The sequence below is a fragment of the Polypterus senegalus genome, chromosome 14 (genome assembly GCF_016835505.1).
Source record: "Polypterus senegalus isolate Bchr_013 chromosome 14, ASM1683550v1, whole genome shotgun sequence".
NCBI lineage: Eukaryota > Metazoa > Chordata > Cladistia > Polypteriformes > Polypteridae > Polypterus > Polypterus senegalus.
The window spans coordinates 52,607,682-52,626,695 of record NC_053167.1 but is presented as its reverse complement, the minus strand read 5'-3'; the positions used below and the strand labels follow the sequence as shown (position 1 = coordinate 52,626,695).

Here is a 19,014-nt window from a genome sequence, read left to right as displayed (position 1 = left end):
GTATAGTGAATTGGTTCCTTTAACTCTCATTAGAAAAAAATCAATTTGAACAGCCCTCTTTAATAATACTTTTAATTTATATACTGTACCACATAGTATAAGCAAAGTAAACAAGTAAAAGAAATAAAACAGTAAAATAAGTACCATTAGTTAAAATTTTGGGGATAAAATAAATAACCATTATAGATCACGTCATTATTTCATTGTAGATTAGGGGTGCCTTTGATCTAACCCTTGGACATCTTTCATATTCAGAAACCTCTTGCATATGACCAGCGATGACCACCTTTAAAGTGCATTTTATACATAAATTGTATCTGTATGTAATTTAGCTGGATGTCATTAAAAGGCTTCTCAAGTGTCCACTTGTGTTTTTATCTGCTCAGCCCATCTCATGGCAGTGCCTATCCTGGAGTTAATGGAAATTGGCTGCTTCTAATAATACAACAAGAAAAGTGTATAGTACTTTATAGTTTTAGCATGATGCCAGAGATGTGTTGGTGTCATTTAGGAGATGGTAGCTTGATTTCATACATGTCTCTGCTCCCAGTCTTCTCACTTTTTAAAAGCTGTACAGAAGTCAGAGCTGGTCACCTATCCATGGCTTGCATGACTGCTACCACCACCCTATTTGGTGCTTATGATTGTATGCAGAGAGAGAATGCATTTGCAGTACATTTCCACTTGTGTTAAATGTGATTGCAGTTTGTTCCTGACCACTTCCAGATGTGGTCTATGTTATCCATCATTAACACATTTACACATTTTTTTTTAAATTAGGCGAGGTACTATCAGATTGTGATGCACATTATTGAAAGGACATTCATTTACACCTGCCTTGACCTATAAATTCTCGCATTTGACCAGACTTTCACTTGACTTTATACTGTTTTGTCATTTTTTTTTCCATTTATTATTAGTTTTGGTCCCATGGCGGCTGGCTTTTGCACTTACAAAGAAAAGATAAAGTTGATAAAGTGGGGAAGACAACATAAATGCAGATGTGAGGCAGAATATAGGATTTTTGATGCACAGAGAGGTGCCTGTGTGTCTTGCTTATAAACAAAATGCAGCAGTATTTCTATGTTTACATATTTCGGCCAGCATTATGTCACTTTTGTCTCTCAAAAAAACTGAGTTTGGCACTCCTATTATAAATCACGTTTTTGCACACTTTCTCATGTTGCCTCACATTTTTATGCAATCGTTTTGTTCACCCCACTGCATTTGAGAGTGCAACTGCATCTGTTGTTTCATTTAAAATTCATTGTGGTAATATACAGAACCAAAATTAGAAAAAAGTTGTCTCTGTCCAAATATTTATGGACCTAACTGTATATCACTGCCATACAAAGTATGGAAGAAAATGTATAAAACAGATAAATTATTAGAACTTCATTTGACCAATAATCAAATCTTTATTCTTACTAGAGTTAAAATTCTGAATGTTTTTAATATTTAGGTCCCATTATTTCCCTGGAGACTCTTGGCAGTAGCTCAGTACAAAGTAAAAATACCAAAGTTCCCTGGAATAAGCTGTTTAAGAAAGCTCCAGTGTGGTAAGTACAAAGCATGGCCCATTGGCTGATGTTTATTTTTGTCTCCTTATTGTAGTTTTGAAATTGTTCTGGGAAGCTTTCATTTGAATTTAGAGTAGAAACTAAAAACTGGGTATTTCATTGATACCTGAAGATTATTTGTGTGATGTCTGTGTGTTCTTTTAATCCTTTTATTTAGGAACCAAACAGTGTAAAAAAACATAAATTCAAACCAATATAAACAACCAAGCAAGTACAACAATATGCTTAAAAAACAATCCTTGAAACTCTGTATTCAACCCCTACTGCTACTCTCTAGCAGTAACTATACTGCTAGAGAGGCCCATCCAAAATGGTTCCTTGTATTGGATAAAATGGCCATGTAAAATACGAAGGTTGAGTCAGGCAGGTTTATTTTAGTTATGTTAATGAGTTCTTGACAGTTTCTGGAAAAATTCTGAACAGGTCTTTGTAAAGAAAATTTTGAAAAACATCAGTTTTAGAAAATACAGAACATTGGTTTTCCACTGAGTTAGGGAAGATGGATTGGTGCTCTTTCAAAATAAGTCACAATGCAAGTAAGCATATACTGGTATATTGTAACTGATTTTTGTTTAATTTGTTTGAATTTAGTATCTTCTAATATTGCAATCTATGTTTAAAAACTTGCAAATTTTCCCAAGAAAATGAACTACAATTAGCACAATTTATTGCTATGTGGGGGACCTGAAAGTTCTGTGCATCTTATGGGGTAAGCAGTCAGGCCATACAAAATTCCCATGTTTTCTCTGCGAGTGGGACAGAAGAGTCAGTGATTTACATTGGGATGAGAAGAAATGGCCGGCTACAAAAAAAGCTACAGCTTGGTGCCAAAAACCTCATCAGACTTCATTTGGTATATCTAGATAAAGTGCTGCTACCACCGGTCTGTATTAAGCTTGGTTAAATGAAGTAGTTTTTCAAAGCCCCACAGGATGTTTGAGATTTTTTAATGTATTTGAGTTGAAAGTTGAGTTGTTCGGAGTTTAAATTTTAAAGAGGTAATTTTTGTCCTGTCTGATATCAGATTGATTTCTGAAGCAGAATTTGATGATACGATGAATGGTCTGGAATGAAAGGCTTGGGGTATCATTCAAATAAGTAATGTCAAATTGTTTAGGTAACAAAGATCCAAATTTTAAAGAAATTGTGAAGAATATATTAGATAAGCTTAAGGAACTGGGTTGTAACGTGGGTCTCAAAGTTCACTTTTTGGATTTGCATTTGGAATTTTTCCCTGATTAAAAAGCATACTTTTATCCCATCTAGTATTAAGCTAGATATTACTGTTAAGGTTTTAGAGTGAATTTAAATGTAAGATTAACCAAAAGATAAAAATATTATGGGTAAAAATACCAGTGAAAGTGTAGAACATTCCCTGAACATGTGATTTAGCAATGCAAACACTTGATGACATCCATCTCATGTTGGCGCATGCCCAGGACATAAAGCCAAAAAAGAGCTGTAGTAGGATAAGGGAGAAAGAGCTAATTCTGGATGGGATGCCATTCCAAAGAGACGTCTCTGTTGTTTTCAAAAATAATTGATAACTTTTTTTGGCCTATTATGATTGTTTTTTGTGTGTTTATTAGCTAGTATTCCACCCAGGATTGCTTTTAACCTTTCATATGATGACTCTGAAATTGGCACCGGCTTGATGTAATGCTATGATGTGAATAATGGGATTAGCAAATGAATTGATGGTAACATTATACTGCTCAAGGTCTTGATTTTTATTTTTCAAAAGATTGAGTCTTTTTGTCTCTGTTTATATTCCTCTTGAAAAGAAGGAGGAATTGCAACATTTTAGGTGTGTACTTCCTTTTCTTTTCACTGTGGGAATAACCTTTACCTTCTTCCTTTTGCAGAAACACAGGCCATTATTAATAACTGAATCCGGTTTATTTGTGCTGTTCTTGTAAAATATTTATTTTTCTTTGATTGATGTTGGCACAGCCAGTACTTGTAATGTCGTTCTTTAACTGACATAAAGACAGGCCTCCTTGGGCAAATGTAAAATGCTCACAACTCTTTTCCCCCTCCAGGGCAGTGATAATCGCTCACCTCTGCACAGGAAGTACTTTTTTTGTATTGTTGTCTTGGTTACCAACTTTCTTCAAAGACTGCTTTCCTGACTCAAAGGTAACTTTTTTTTCCTCATTTGATTTTTACTCCTTTATTTTTCTGAAAACTGTAGAAGTTAAAATGTTTGTTTTATGTAGGAGCTCAGCATGCAGTACTTAAGGTTTTTTTAATGTGTGTGTGTGTGTGTGTGTTTGTAGGCAGTATGTTTGTGCATATTATCTCTCTGTCTATCTTTGTGTGTGTGTGTGGTTGTTGTTGGGTAGAAAAGGATGCTGTTCAACTTCATGACCTTGGCACGCAAACACACATGGGCAATTGGCTTTATGCTGTGGAGAAACATTTTCAATATATCGGGAGTTGTAAGGCAGACATCCATCCATCCATCCATCCATCCATTTTCTAACCCGCTGAATCCAAATACAGGGTCACGGGGGTCTGCTGGAGCCAATCCCAACCAACACAGGGCACAAGGCAGGAACCAATCCTGGGCAGGGTGCCAACCCACCGCAGGACACACACAAACACACCCACACACCAGGCAGAAATGCTACCTAAAATGTTACAATCTAAAATAGTTTTTTAATATTATATCTGGCTCCAGCAGACCCCCGTGACCCTGTAGTTAGGGTATAGCGGGTTGGATAATGGATAGATGGATGGATATTCTATCTTAGTTGATCACTTTTTCATAATAAAGTGGGTAGTCCTGAAAATACAGAACATTTTTCCTTTAATGACTTTTTACCCATCGTTGATTCGGGTACATGTTAATTTGGTGTATGATAGCCAAATTATAAAGCGAGGCTTACATTTTCTGTGGCATATACATCTGACCAATGTTGTCAGTCATGTAGATGTAAAGAGCTTCAATAATATTCAATTTTACCTGTATTTGGGTGAGTGCTGTGTCAGTGATTTGCTGTTTTGTTTTTTTTTTTTTGGGGCAAAAATGCTGTATATGCCGGATTGCTGTGATTAAAATCTCTAGTCAGTCCTTCATATCAAAGTTGCATATTGTTCAGAAGACACTCTCCGCAGTATGAACAACTAACTTGTCAACCACTTTCATTGAACTCCTGATAGTTGGGAAATTGACTTAATTTATTTATGCCATATAGTGTTTTAGAAATACATAATTATATAGGAATATTATTGCAGAGTGTGTGTTTGAAATTTAATATTAAATTTGAGGATTTTACATATCGTGTGGCTCAAAGAGTAAGAAAAAATTGGATAGTACTTGGGTAGCTTTTTTGTTTAATTCCTTTTGACTGCTAATTTGTACAAAGCCTATAAAATTACAGCACTGCAACATGTTTGTTCGCTGTAACTTTTAAACTCCAAGCCTTATTGCCAATTGGCTCAGTTTATGACATGCTACACTTATTTTTTTCTTTTTTTGTGTTTCTTGTGCATGCTACTAATCGGATAAATGCATTCCAAGCTGCTATTCTACATTACAAGATTTACTTCCAAAAATAACCATTTTTTATTCTAATTATTTTTTGTATTGCTTAAAATATCACTCCATTAAGCAGTAATTTTACATTTAGTAATTGAATCTCAAAATGCTGACATGTCTGTAAAACAGGTGATTTGATGATCTTTAATTTTACTGCATGGAAACCTGTTATTACACGATTGAGGCATCAGCAAGAATTACTCCTCCATTCCACATCTGTATAATTAGATAAGATGCAAGTGAATTTGAGTTTATGTTCCATAGCCAATTTTATTAATTTATCCATTATGAAGTTTTGAAACTTTTTAGTAAGTATGCATATAGTATGCTGTTTTTTGGTCACTGGGGAGTGATATTTGTTCTTGTAGTGTGATTTATATTAGGTCATGAAGTTTTCTTTTTGTAATTCGAACAATTCCAAATTCATCAAAGTTGTGGTTCAGTGAGCACTCTCAATGGGTCGTTTGGTTTATTCTTGTCTCGTGTCAAATCTGACTCCAGTAACCCATTAATATTTTTTGTTTCATTCACATTAAAGAATCTGAGGGGGTGATCTTGGAAAGTACAGGGGTCAAGGTGGTGCAGCAATTCAATACTTTGTTTCTAGCAACTGACACACACACAACATATACACTGCTGCCTCGTGGATCAAACTTCCCGAGTTCAAATCCCATGTCTGTGCACATGTCGCACAACCACCATTCTCCTTTGTCTGTGTGGGTTTTTCTTAAGAAGTCTAGTTTTCTTCTCATATCACCAAAGATCTTCTAAAATTGAGCTTGTGTCAATTTGAGTTTGGGCATACGCACAGTGCAGCAGCAGTTTTAAGTAGGATGGAATCTGAAGACGTAACATGATACTAATATTGAGCTGAGGTTAAAGCTGGGAGGATTAGATACAAATGAACAATGGCTAGGATGTGAGCCAAGAGTTGTAGTGTAGAAATAATGTGAATTTAAAGTAATACCAAAATTAATTGGTCAGATTTGGGAATATTAGTTTGGTTATTTGGAGCTATTGCTAAAATGTACCACTTGGTGTCACTACATAGTAATATATTACATTTTAAAGTATAGAACAGAATGAAAACCTGCAAAGACATTTTTTATTTTGTTTTACAGCTAATGTCTCTTAAATATTTCTAAAGTCATTTGAGATTCTGTTTAGAGGTGCATCAATCCCTTATGTAAGCATTACATTTTTTTCATGGTAATTGCATGGCTGTTGCTTCATGGGTCTAGGGACCCGGGCTCACTTCCCAGTCAAGTCTGTTTATGGATGGAGTTTGCATGTCCTCATCTCCACAGGTTTCCTTCACATATTTCAGCTTTCTCTCACATTTCAAAGATGCTTGTTTAGCCAATTGCCACTACTAAACTGACCCAGGATAAGTGAGATAGGGGTTCAGTGGTGGATTGGTGTTCTGCTTAAAGTTTGGTCTGTGCCTTGGGCATGATGCTGTTGCTATCAGGTAGTAGAAAAAGTGAGTTCAGAAAATGGAGGGGAAGGGACGTTATGGCTCACACTTCATATGATTCCTACCGTCTGTATACTGCAAAAGGAAGGCCACTAGAGGGCGACAAATCCAGCAATTATTGCAGCTTAAACTGTAAATGTGCTGTTTCTTGAATAAAAGCTCTGAGAATCTGGCGTTGTCTTTTTCTTTTTTTTTCTCCTGCTCAGTTGGCAACAGCTTTGTAATCTTTAAAACTAAAGCACCCAAATGAGATTGAAATTCAGAAGTTATACATTATATTTGCCTCAAAGTGATGCATTTGATATTAATTTTTCATGGTGTTCGTTTTTTCAGTGTCCTGTTTAATCGGTAAGACTTTGTTATATATCTTATGTTAGTTTATAGAGATTTTTCTAAATTATGTCTGGTCCCAAATTACTGCCCATTCTTATTTAACTACAAAATAGCTTCACAAAATATATGAGAAAGTATGAGGCTTACCGTGGAATCCCACCACGAACCATCTCTTTGCAGATTTGTGCTGAAGTGTAATTACCAGCTGCACATCCACAATGTATGGATTACAACTGCTCTCAGAGGCAGTCTCTTATCAGCCTGAGGTAAAGGAGGCTTCCAGTTTGGCCAAACAGTTAGTGCTTCTGATAACTGCGAGTAGAGTGCTTCCTGGTGACGTCAGCGAAGCTCTCTCTCTTACTCGGCTACTAGCGTCCTTCTATAGTACGACTATGCTCCTTGCAGGTCCTGAGTTTCTGTGCGCTCTGGGTAGCCATCCATTTATTTAAAAATATATTAAAAATTGTTTTTTTTAATAAACTGAGAAAGCTCTGCTGCACTTTTAAGACCAAACAAGGCTTTTAATTTTATCTAGATGATTCATGCATGCTTTGAAATTACTATGATGTGACCAATTGACTGTCATATAAGTGAGTGGGGATTGTATTCGCTTTCTAATACATTTCCATACACGGCTGCAATAAAAGTATGCACGTTTATTTTTGGGTTGTTATGAACAGTCTGTACACCTAACCCTCCATTTTGTAACCAGTATTTCCAGTTCAAGGTCATTGGGAAGTCGGTGCCTATCCTGGTTATTCTGGGTGCAAGATGGGATGCTAAACTTGCACACATTTGTCTACACATTCAAAATATTTAGTTAGCGTTTTAAGACTTGCACCCACCACATGAAGAAATGGCTCTTGAGCCTGGTTGGCAACCCCCAGGCAAACCTGCGATCCAGTCCCACCCTCCAGAAATGACGATCTATCTGCCACAGCCAGGTGTTCCGTGGGTGTCCCCTTGGCTTGTCCAGCCACTTGGGTCCTCAACAATGAGGATCCTGTGAGCCGGATCACCCTTGGGAAATTGTACCACATGACCATAGTGCTGTAACTGATGCTCCTTGTCAGTGCAGGTAATGTGTCTCGTTTTGGACTTTGTGAGCAACCACTCGTTGGACACAAAGTCAAGCCATCAGTTACCCAAGGATTCTTCAAAGAGACAGAGTACTGAAGGAATCCAGTGTTCATCTCAGGTCACTAGATAGCATTCATATCCTCCAACCATATAGGAAGCACCAGGACTCGAAAGACTTGGACATTTGTCCTTTTGCAGAGATATCGGGAGTGCCCCACACCCCTTTCCAGAGATCTCATGATCCTCCAACACTCTGCAGACAAACACACTGGCTGTGCCCAAGAGGTCATTTGTAAAGGTTCTGCCTCCGCTCTGCACAGCCCTCACAGTACCATTATACAGGCTAGCCATGGTATTGAGCAACTTGGGGGCGGGGGAATCCTGCAAAGTCTCTGGATGTCCCACAGGGCACCTTGATGTACTGAGAAGAATGCTTTATGAAAATTGACAAGGGCTACAAAAAAACTCTGCAGATATTTGCGTTGGCACTTGATGAGAACCCTCAGTGCCAGGATGCGGTCGATGGTATAAAACCAGACTGCTCTGGTTGCTGGTAGGTGAGCAAGTGATCACGGATCCTATTGAGGATGACCCAACAAGGACCTTACCTAGTACCGAGGGCAGTGTTATACCCCGGTAGTTGCCACAATCCAGGTGCCCCCCTTCCTTTTCCATATAGGGATGATAAGTCCTATTTTCCAGTCAGTTGGGATGATGCTTGTCTCCCAAATGGAAGGAAAGATTGCTTGCAATGCCAGGAGGACAGTTTGCCACCAGCCTGGGGAAATTCACCCCGGATACCACAGATCCCTGCAGCCTTCCCTATTCTCGTCTGATTCAAAACCTGTGCTGTCTCAGTGAGACTGGGTGGTGCATAACACATACAACCCATATTTAAATACTTTGTACTAAATGCAGTGATGTCGCCAGCTACAGTCAATGACTTGGCTATTGCTTATGCCTGTGTATTAATTCAAAATCTCATCATTAATGCGAAGGAGTGACTGAGTGACTTAGAAAAGTAAAGTTATCACTTGTTTTGTTTTTATTCTTTATATTAATCCTCATTTTTGCCTTTGTCATTGTAGGCATTTAAATAATTTGGTAAGATCCTTGGTTTATGTACCTTGTCTTTCTCTGTAGGAGGGGGTTTACAGTCACTAGACATGTCAAGGTAACTGAAGCCTTGCGATATCAAGTCTTTAAGGATGATGAATGTCAGTGTTGTGTGGGATTGTTGTTGCTCCAGGTTCAAGTGGAGGACTTTTCTTGCATTGAAGTGCACTTTGTTTTTGCTATGCCGTCCTTTGTCCATGCTGTGATGTGATACTGGTTTTCCCCGTTCTTTGCTGTGTCCTGTGCAACTTTTTAAGGGAAAAGCATTAGTCTTTCAGACACAAGAGTTTAGGCTCAGAAGTTCTCTTCTAGAAGTAATAGCTGCTTCTTAGACTAAGTCACTGGCACAGAGCTTGGCTTGGCAGAGTGAGACTTGGAGCTAGTTCTCGGTGTCCAATTCCAAGAGAGCATGCATTGTCTGCTTTTTGGCTCCCCAAAATGAAGGGGATTTTCAGCTCCCTAATGAGAGCAACTCATCAGCTTTTAGGTTTCAGAGAGAGTAAGAGTGGAGATGAATGCAGCTAGTTTTAAAGGTAGGTGTAACCTCTACTGATTGGACGATAGTCCCTTTCAGTTACAAAGCCTGGTCATAGACTTGTTGTTCTTCAAGGTTTCCGCTTGTAGAATTATAGCTGTTTGTTCAAACTTGGGTGTCCAGCTGGTAACTCTACGAGATGTCTGTGCTATGTAACTTGGTCTGGGAGCGGTCACATTATCAGATAAGGTGCAAAGGCTGCATTTCAAAGTGTTTGTATGAGCTGCAGTGTAACCATTTATTCTGTTATATAGTTTTGGGGGAGATGAAGCTGGATTTCCGCATCCCTGTTAAATCTGCTGTCATAACAGGCCTTGTGTGCCATTAAAATCCTATCTAAATGGGTGGTGCTCTTTTAATTCTCCACTAAAATACACATCCTGCCTATCTGATGTCCAGAGTTTGTCTGTATAACAATTCCTTCAGGTGTGTTGATTTTATTTGCACATCCCAAAAGACATGAATGTTTGGTTCAGTTTTCCTTGTATGACTGAAGAAAGATGTATGTATGTGTATAATGGGCTGAAGCCCTGTCCAGGTTTTGGTTCTAGCTCTCTTTTAACCCTAGACTGGATCAGTAGGCTCAAAAGTGGATGGATGGATGGATGGATGAACAGGTTCCCCTAGTAGCTAACTCTACAGTTATCCACCACCCTCCTAACCATGAGCAGTCATGACAACAGAGTACTCTAAGCTGCTACAATTCTGCTAGGTTTTTGACCTCTTTAATGATCCTGATCCTAATGATTAAGTGGTGTTTTGTTTTCTTCACAGGGCTGGGTGTTCAATGTTGTTCCTTGGCTTGTTGCAATTCCATCGTCCCTCTTCGGTGGCTACTTGTCGGATCACCTTATTAGTCTGGGTAGAAAGAGATTTTTTTATCCATCTGTAATTTAGCATTTAAAATCTGTGTTTAATCTGTGCTTTGGGATTTTGAATATTGCAAACAGTGCTTCATATTCCAGATCAAAAACCCTCAAGTTGAAGGTGCGGTTAAGCTTTTAGTGCCTAACCATGGCCTTCTGATGTAAAGCGAAAAGTCAGGGCTGAATCGGAGAGCCTTAAATTGAATTGCCTGTCCCCTCTCATTTTATTTCTTTTTGACTTTGCTAATGACACCACTGTGAGCTAGAGAAGTTGGTTTATCTACCTTAAGGCTATTTTGCTTTTCCAAAACTGTATACAGCTGTTTTTGATTTTTTTAAAATAATTGTGTAATTTGAAAAAACACCAGTTATGCAGCTGTCTGATGTTTTGAATCCTGTATTTTTTTTTCTCTTGTTTCTGCCTAATTTCTAAAGTTGCACAGATTGGAGATGGACTCTTGGTAAATAAACCAACTTCTGTGTAGCTAAAAATGAAATTTTATTACTTTTTACTAATCGTAACATTTTAGCCCCAATTTTCTGTCAGTATGGTAAGCATTACTTATTTGTCTTGATAACTTTACTTAAATATAAAACCAGCAGTAATTAAAAACACAATAAAAAAATAGACGTACCTCTCTTCTCACTTCAGAATGGATGATCTTTTGAATGGAGAACTCAGATGCTCTCCCAGCTTTCTTAGAGTCCTTTTCCTACTTGTTTAACACCTTAGATGAATGAGATTTTGAGCACAGTTAATGAAATAGTATTGTATTAATGTCTGTGGGTCACATCTGAAATGAAACTTTGAAGCCATATTAATGACCAGAATTTCCAGTGCTGTAAAGACAAGCATGGCTTTTAACTGTTGTAACAATGTAAAGCTGCTGGTTATTAAAACTTGGTTGCCATTCTGTCCTGCAGGGTTTGACATCGCTGCTGTGAGAAAGCTAATGCAGGTTAGTTGTAGTGGGTGTTTTTTTTTTTTTCCCCTTTTGCTGTCCAGTTCTAATTGGAACACAAAAAGAGAGAAGTTTTCTTTGTTTTATGTTTCTTTAATGTTTGCAACTTGGCCTCACTAGAAATGCTAATACTTTCCCCTAATATAATGAAGATGTGTACTGGTATTTCAGTCATAGAAAAGTGTCTGTTACTAAATATTTTTTTCAGCACAGTTGTGCATTTTGTATTTTATTGTGCACAAAGTAATTAGAATGTCTGTGTTTTACTGGCCTTTTGTGAAATATAATTCTCCTCCTTTTGTAGTTTTTTGCCATGGGGGTATCTAGCTTTTTTACACTCCTATTGTGTCGGACAACAACATTTTCCATGGCCATCACTTTAGTAGCTGCAACTATGGGGCTCCAGACCTTTAGTCACAGGTAAGTTTAAAACTTTTTTTTGTACTGTTTACCTCAGAAATCATGTTAAACATTTCTTTTGAAGTTTTTAATAAGAGTGAATGTTTTTAGCGGAGGCTACATTGTGGCACAGTGGTGAAGACTGCTGCTTCACAAATCCACCACCCAGCATTTGAGTTTCACACTTAGTGTTTGTAAAGTTTACACGTTCTTCTCATTTCTATGTGCAATTTCCTGTAGCACTCCAGTTTTTCTTTCACAGCACGAAAAATCTGATTGTTGGGCTAATTGGCACTGTGTGAGTGATCATGTGAGTGGTCCCTGCAGTGGACTAGAGTTCTGTCTAGTGCTAGTGTCTGATTTGCTTCTGATGCTACCGAGATAGGCTCTGACCTACTATGACAGCAATTTGGAATAAGCAGGATGGACAATTTATGTTACAACAGTTTTTGAAGGTGTGTTAGATGAATGATTGCCGAATAAACAACTAAGAACAATGGTTAATGGAATACTCCACACAAATAATTTACATATCTTTCATGTACCCAGTGTTTGTAGTTATGGCTAAGAAAAATGTAATCATGTTTTTATATAAAATAAAGGTAACAAATGTACAAATGGTAGGCATTAATGAAGATCAATGCAGAACAAGAGCAAACAAAATGTGGATAACTCATGTTGCATAATCTATGTTGGGTATCCAGTCATGTGCACACAATGTGCAAATGTATTTTAAAATTTTTTTTTTTTAAGAAAATCCGCTTGTGGGGGGAAAAAAGTAAAATGGGTTGAAACAAAAATGAGCTTTTGAATTGAAGATCACCCTGTCCCCCCATTCATTGGTCAGTAGTCCTGTCCAACAATAGCTCATTTATTGGCTACCATCCACTAACTGTTCTTTCCGCATTCCAGAGCATGATCTGAGAGAGACTTGTACAACTAATGATTAAACAGGTAAAGGAAGAAAAAAGTGAGTGAAAATGTTACTGGGGAAAGTATGCCTCGCATATTTGTATGTTCAAGATATTTCAACAAACAGAAGATAAGTTCATTGCTGTAGTTTCACAAAACAGGTGATGAAAAACCCAGAAATATTGACAAACAAGTGAGGAGAGAGGTGGTCTGCAGTTCAAAAGCTCAATTCTCTTTTAATGTGCTTCTGTTGTGTACAAGCACATATTTCTGGAAGTGGTTTATTTAACATTAGTTTCGAAATACATAATTCATGGAGAATGCAGCTGTATACCTGACAAGTGGATTATGTAAAATGAGTAATTTGAGTTTTTTTTATGTTTCCTGCTATTTAGCATTAGTCCCCATTAATGGCTATTGTAATTTTTCACCTTCATTCTCCATAAAAACACAAGTACAAAGAACATAGGGAAAATTACAGATTCATTTTTTTTTTCTTATGTGTTACTTAGCCCAAATAGTTGCTAGGAACGGATGAGAAAACATTTTTAATGTCATTCATGCAGAATGTGAGAAAATGGATTGATATAATTCGGCATAACGTTCTATCCAATGGCAAACAATGTGAAAAAATTGTCACGTTACTCTTGTGTAATCCATGTTCCTTTATCCATTCACATGTACAAAATGCATGTACTTTTTTAGTAAAATACCAATTCTCCTAGACAATTTGGCATAAAGGGTAAACTGGAAAGGCACATTCCCATATTTCTGTGCTTTTGAAATGAAGACTGAACTGTTGAATGCTTTAGATGTTTGATTGTAGTTTTGTTCCTTCTACCAGACGAGGCTTTGGCTACCAACCAACCATGAATTGAACAAAGCTGGTACATGTCATACATTTATGAATGATTTAAATATATATATATTTTTTTTTGCCTCTAAGATTGGTCTTGAAAGTACAGTTTTCTGTGCCATGTTGCATTTGCCACTAGATTTTGGCTTTTAAAACTGTATTAGATGATTAACTAATAATCCATTTTAGGCAGCCAATGAAGGATGTTTTTGTGAATTTTAAATTGATTTTTTTCAGTGCTTTCAATATATTTAATAAGAAATTTTACAGAAATGTGCTTTTATAACACCCTGTATGCTACTATTGTCCAAACATTTCAGACTTAGTTTTTAATTTTTTTGGTGCATCACTTTCTTTTGTTAATTGATTGAGAGCATGACACTAAAGTTGTAGCATGAATTGGCCTTTCTTTTTACTCCTCAGTGGTGTTTCTGTCAACGTACAGGATCTGGCACCTTCCTGCGCTGGATACTTGTATGGTAAGGTCTTTTTCTGATCCTTTACTTGTCAGTCACACATCTTGGTAGTCTCTTGTAGAGATCATTGATTACAGAAATTCGAATTTTTATATTGACTATGTCCATCTCAATTTCACACGAGAGCCAAATAATAAGAGATTATGCTTAGGCTTCATGACATCATCGTTTCATATGGTGAAGGAGACTGCATAGTTGTAGTAGTGAGAAATTTGGAGGTTAAAAAATTGAGGTGTACTATTTAAAACATTTCTAACTGCTGCTGCGTTGTTATAGAAGCAGAGGTGTCATGGCCAAGTTTTTGTTTGTCATGGAAAAACACGCCTACGGTAGAGGCACTTGGATCTTTGAGCACATTATTAGGAACACCTGTGCACTTGCTTATCTATACAATTATCTAATCAACCAATCAAAATGCATAACATTTTGTAGATACAGATCAGCAGCCTCCGTTAATGTTTACATCAAACCCCAACAGTTTGATGAGCAGAAAGACATCTTAGAATGCAGAACATGTTGAACTTTGAGTAGGATATATTACATTGGCTTTCACTACTGTCAAACAAGAACAATATGCGGAGGATGCAGGCAGCACAGGCTTACCAAAACTTGACAGCTGAAGACTAGAAAAATATATCCTGCTCTGATAAATCTCAGTTTCTGTTGAGTCATGGTAGGGTCAGAATTGTGCACCCAACATGCCCTGTGTCAACAGTCCAGGCTGAATGTGGTGGTGGCATAGTGGTGTGGGGAGTACTTCTTGGCATGCTTTGGGCCCATTAATATTAGTCAATCGTTGCTTGAATGCCATCGTTTATTTTGAATATTGTTGCTGACATCCTTTCGTGGCCACAATCTTCCCATCTCCTAATATCTTTTGGAACAGTAATGCACCATATCACAAAGTAAAAGTCCTCTCAAACGGGTTTCATAAACATGACCATGAGTTCAGTGTTCTTCAGTGGACTGCCCAGTCACCAGATCAGAGTCCAACAGAACCTCTTTGGGATGTGGTAGAATGGGAGATTCTCAACATGAGTGTGATGCTGATAAATCTTGAGAAGTTACTGTTCATGATGGAATCATCAACATGAACCAAAATCTCAAAGAAATGTTTCCAGTAAGAACTGAGGGTGTTTTGAGACCAACAGGAGGCCCTACCCAGGATCAGTATAGTGGTCCTAATAATTTGCTCAGTGAATGTACATTGACAGTGCTGTTTTTGTCATTGTGCAATGGCCAATGGAGGATAGTTATGCTTCTTAATACAATTCTTTTTCTTCAGCTTTTTTGACAAAGAATAATTTGATAGCTTATGCTACTTGCTAACCACAGAATTTTTTGCAAATTCCTCTTTTTAAAGAATCGAAAATCCTCAAATACCAAACAATTACTACACAAACATTTTCAGTTTTTGTTAGCTATGTCGTTATTTTGGAGATTATATTGCCAGTCCTTCCAAAACAAATCCATTCACAATTGCTGTTTCTTCAAGGGTTGAAGTCAGAAGGTAAGAAAATTTGAAATTGAATGTCCCACGGGGGAAAGTTAGATTACTTTTTAAAAATGTATGATTATTGATAATGGAGGTATTTGGTTTTGCTGTACTTTAACCTATGATAAAAAAGTCCTACTTATTTGTTTTAGGTGTAATGAATACAGGTGGAGCATTGTCAGGTAAAATGTTCATACATTTATTTCAGATGTTTGTATTTGGTGTGGTGAAATGTGACATTTTGGACTTCTTATGTGTACACATGTGCATCTACACAAGATTGTTTATATTTAATGACCTGGAAAATAACATGAGTGGTCCTTTTGTTTAAGGGGGGATTGCATTGCAATTACATATTAATTCAATTAATTCTTGCATAGCACATTTTTCAGAAGATGCATGGTACGTACTTATATTTCTAAGTATGAAATAGTAACCAGAAAGTACATGCAGAATCCACATGTATAAGTACACGCAATTACATCACAATAAAGTAATAAGGCCTGCATTCTCTGTAACAACTAATCCCAAAGGAAGAATTCGGGAATTACTTAAGTACAGTAAATGCATTTTTCCCACAAGAGCTACCTCCGAGACAATGGATATTTCTTTGAATAAACATGATGTAGTGTTTGGTGTCTTTGTAAATATCTCCAGTATGTGGCACTAGAGTGTCAAGGTGTTATCTACTTATTTATGGTAAGCAGTGTATAAGGAATTTATTTACTTAATTTCTGAAGTTTCAATATGCAGTCAATACATTTGTTTTGTTTCTTACTGTTTAGTAAAGTATATTATGAAAGTGTATCATTTGTAACTGTGTATATAATATGCAAGAGTTTGCTTTTAAATTTAAAGAACAAAGCACAGTTTAGTCTGAAAAACACACACACACACACACACAAATGCTACCAAGTTCAATGAAGTGTTCTGAAGACACTCCACACTCAATCTGCACCCAACTTGGGGGGCCATACGACAAGAGTGCCCCACCTAAAGTGGTGCTGAACCTTTTCAGTTTGTTCTTTTATGACATACAAACAGAAACGTGAATGAATAATGCTTGGCCATGACTGTGCCACTTGACATGTAGACTTCTGTTAATGCCAAGACGTTTTAACACAGATAATCTATGTAAGATTATGGGTCATTTCCATAACAAAATTAGGGATCATTCTTCTTTTTTTTTTTGTTGTTGTTGTTGTTGTCTGATTTACTAAAGGTTTAGCCTCTTTCTAATGAGAAGAGTCCCATTTGTTTTAGTAAATTTAATTTGTTTATTTCCACAGGTGTTGTTTTAGTCTATTTTTCAGGATACCTCATAGACACAACAGGGTCATGGGCATCAGTATTCACCTTGGTGTCCGTGCTGAATTTACTTGGACTCTCTACATTCCTGGTGTTTGCAGAAGCCCGGAGAGTGGACATTGAAGTCAGTAAAACAAAGTGCCAGAACATTCATTTATGAGCGAACTGTCTCTGGAAATGCTCTGGGGTAAAGGGCTGGGCTGGGCTGTAGTCAGGAAATATCTTGCTGACTGCAACGTGGGAAAAAGACACAACGTACTGTATATATTCTCTGGAAAATCAACGGCAAAAGAAATTCAATTGACATTTTAGCAGTTCCTGGCAGCTAGCTGGCTTTGAGCCTGCAACTTGATCGAGAGGTGTGATTTTGATTTGGCATTCTTATTCCAGTTAAAGAAAATTTGCAGAAGCCATACGTGAATGAGTAAGCTAACATGAAGCCATTTGACAAAGATGGACTTCATACTTTCATACAGTGCCTTGACTTGTGATGGCAATGCTGTTTTCTGTTTCTCATGGGGCATAGCTGTTTTTTAGGAGGGGGTGGGATAGGGGGTGAAGATTTAGATGGCTGGGGCATTGCTAGAAAGGTGTTATATTTTGAAATTAACAGCACAGCACTCTTTGAAGGCCAGTGTCTCTGGGTTTCTAATTGGATCATGGACAAAAGCATTTTTAGACTGTTATTTATTAGGTGGAGAAATACTATGCCAGAATCTGTAGCTGATGTATGGGACTTGAAAAGGAGAATAATAAGTCATCAACATGGAAGAACAGAGAAAAATGATAAAACACTGGGACTCAAAGATAAGGTGATGTAGACCACTAGTTTGAATAAGTTTCTTGAAGGTGATCAACAGTACTGGACATGCGTTTTTTGAGCAAGTAGAAAAAATGCCAAGCACCAGTTGTATATTTTTGTATTAGCCTTTTCTATTTGAGCGAGTCTGTTTGAAGTTTAAAAGGCTCTTGTGGTTGAGATGAGTTGATCTGTTTCACCTCAGAAGAGGCCATGTTCTTCAATGACGTCTTCAGATGTTCGTTACTCATTGGTACAGGATCTGAGAATATTATGTTACATCTGACACTCAAAGGGTTTTTCCCCCATAGCTAAAGAGAAGGTAGATGGATTCAGAAAACTGTTCAGTCTTTTTACCAAAAAGAGTACCACTTCTGGCAGTAATATGTGATCCGATTGTGGAGCTTTAATTTAACAGAGAAGTCACATTTTTGCACTTTTTCTACGTTTGTGTAAGAACTATCCATCCCTGTTAATGTTTACATTTTTTTAAAATTCTTTTTATTTATAAAGTACTTAAAAATGTAATTGTTTTAATATTTTCATATTTAGCGTTCAGCTGGTAATTTATTTATCTGGTGACTGAGATTTACATATGTTGCAGTAAAGTACTTCACTTTAAAACCTGAAAGTGTATTTGTTTAATAAGCTTGTCATTGCATGTGGTTTAATGTGTTAAGATCATGATTGAAAACTGGTTCACTACTAGTGACACGCCTGTCAACTGATCATTGATAAGAATTGGCAGATTTTGGTCTTTACACAAACAACTCTCCATTTAAGAGGCCGATAATGTAGTTTGCCCTTTTTTCGGAGATAAATGCAGACCTTCTGCATATTGAGGTGTCCACTTCTTGGATCAGGTGTGTGTCTTTAAAAGCCAGAGCATTTTGGGAATTGCTGTGATTTTAGGTTTGTTTTCTCTGTTAACCTGAATGGGTTCAGTTTATTGGAGGGAGGGAGTGATTGCCTTCAATAAGCTGCTTGCATAACCTTTTGCTCCCATTTTATAAAATTTATTTTATTATTTATATATTTTTAAGTCTCACTAGGCTTTACATGACAGAGTGTAAGTAAATTAAAATACTTTCTGCAGACAGCAGGCAACTTCCATCTCTTTAGCAGAGTAAAAGTGGTGGCTCTTGGACAGCTGTGGCACAGTTTCATTTCACTAGGTGGTTGTGGGTGCTCAACTCCATTGATGGGCAGCCACAGTCAGGGCAGAATTTCATTTGAACCTGCCTTTTTCTCGGGGACACATTTGCATTTTACAAAT

At 37.2% G+C, this 19,014-nt stretch overlaps 1 protein-coding gene across 1 annotated transcript in view; it reads left to right on the top strand.

The window, feature by feature from the left end:
- The window catches only part of LOC120514525 (solute carrier family 17 member 9-like), a 39,377-nt gene extending 21,008 nt beyond the window's left edge, over nt 1–18,369 (top strand). Inside the window, exons 7-14 of the mRNA XM_039734936.1 lie at nt 1,463–1,559; nt 3,623–3,719; nt 10,440–10,527; nt 11,456–11,490; nt 11,798–11,913; nt 14,084–14,139; nt 15,784–15,813; nt 16,921–18,369. Coding sequence (XP_039590870.1) covers nt 1,463–1,559; nt 3,623–3,719; nt 10,440–10,527; nt 11,456–11,490; nt 11,798–11,913; nt 14,084–14,139; nt 15,784–15,813; nt 16,921–17,099 — 698 coding nt within the window. The 3' untranslated portion in view covers nt 17,100–18,369. The remainder of the gene's footprint in view (nt 1–1,462; nt 1,560–3,622; nt 3,720–10,439; nt 10,528–11,455; nt 11,491–11,797; nt 11,914–14,083; nt 14,140–15,783; nt 15,814–16,920) is intronic.
- Nucleotides 18,370–19,014: the final 645 nt, after the last annotated feature.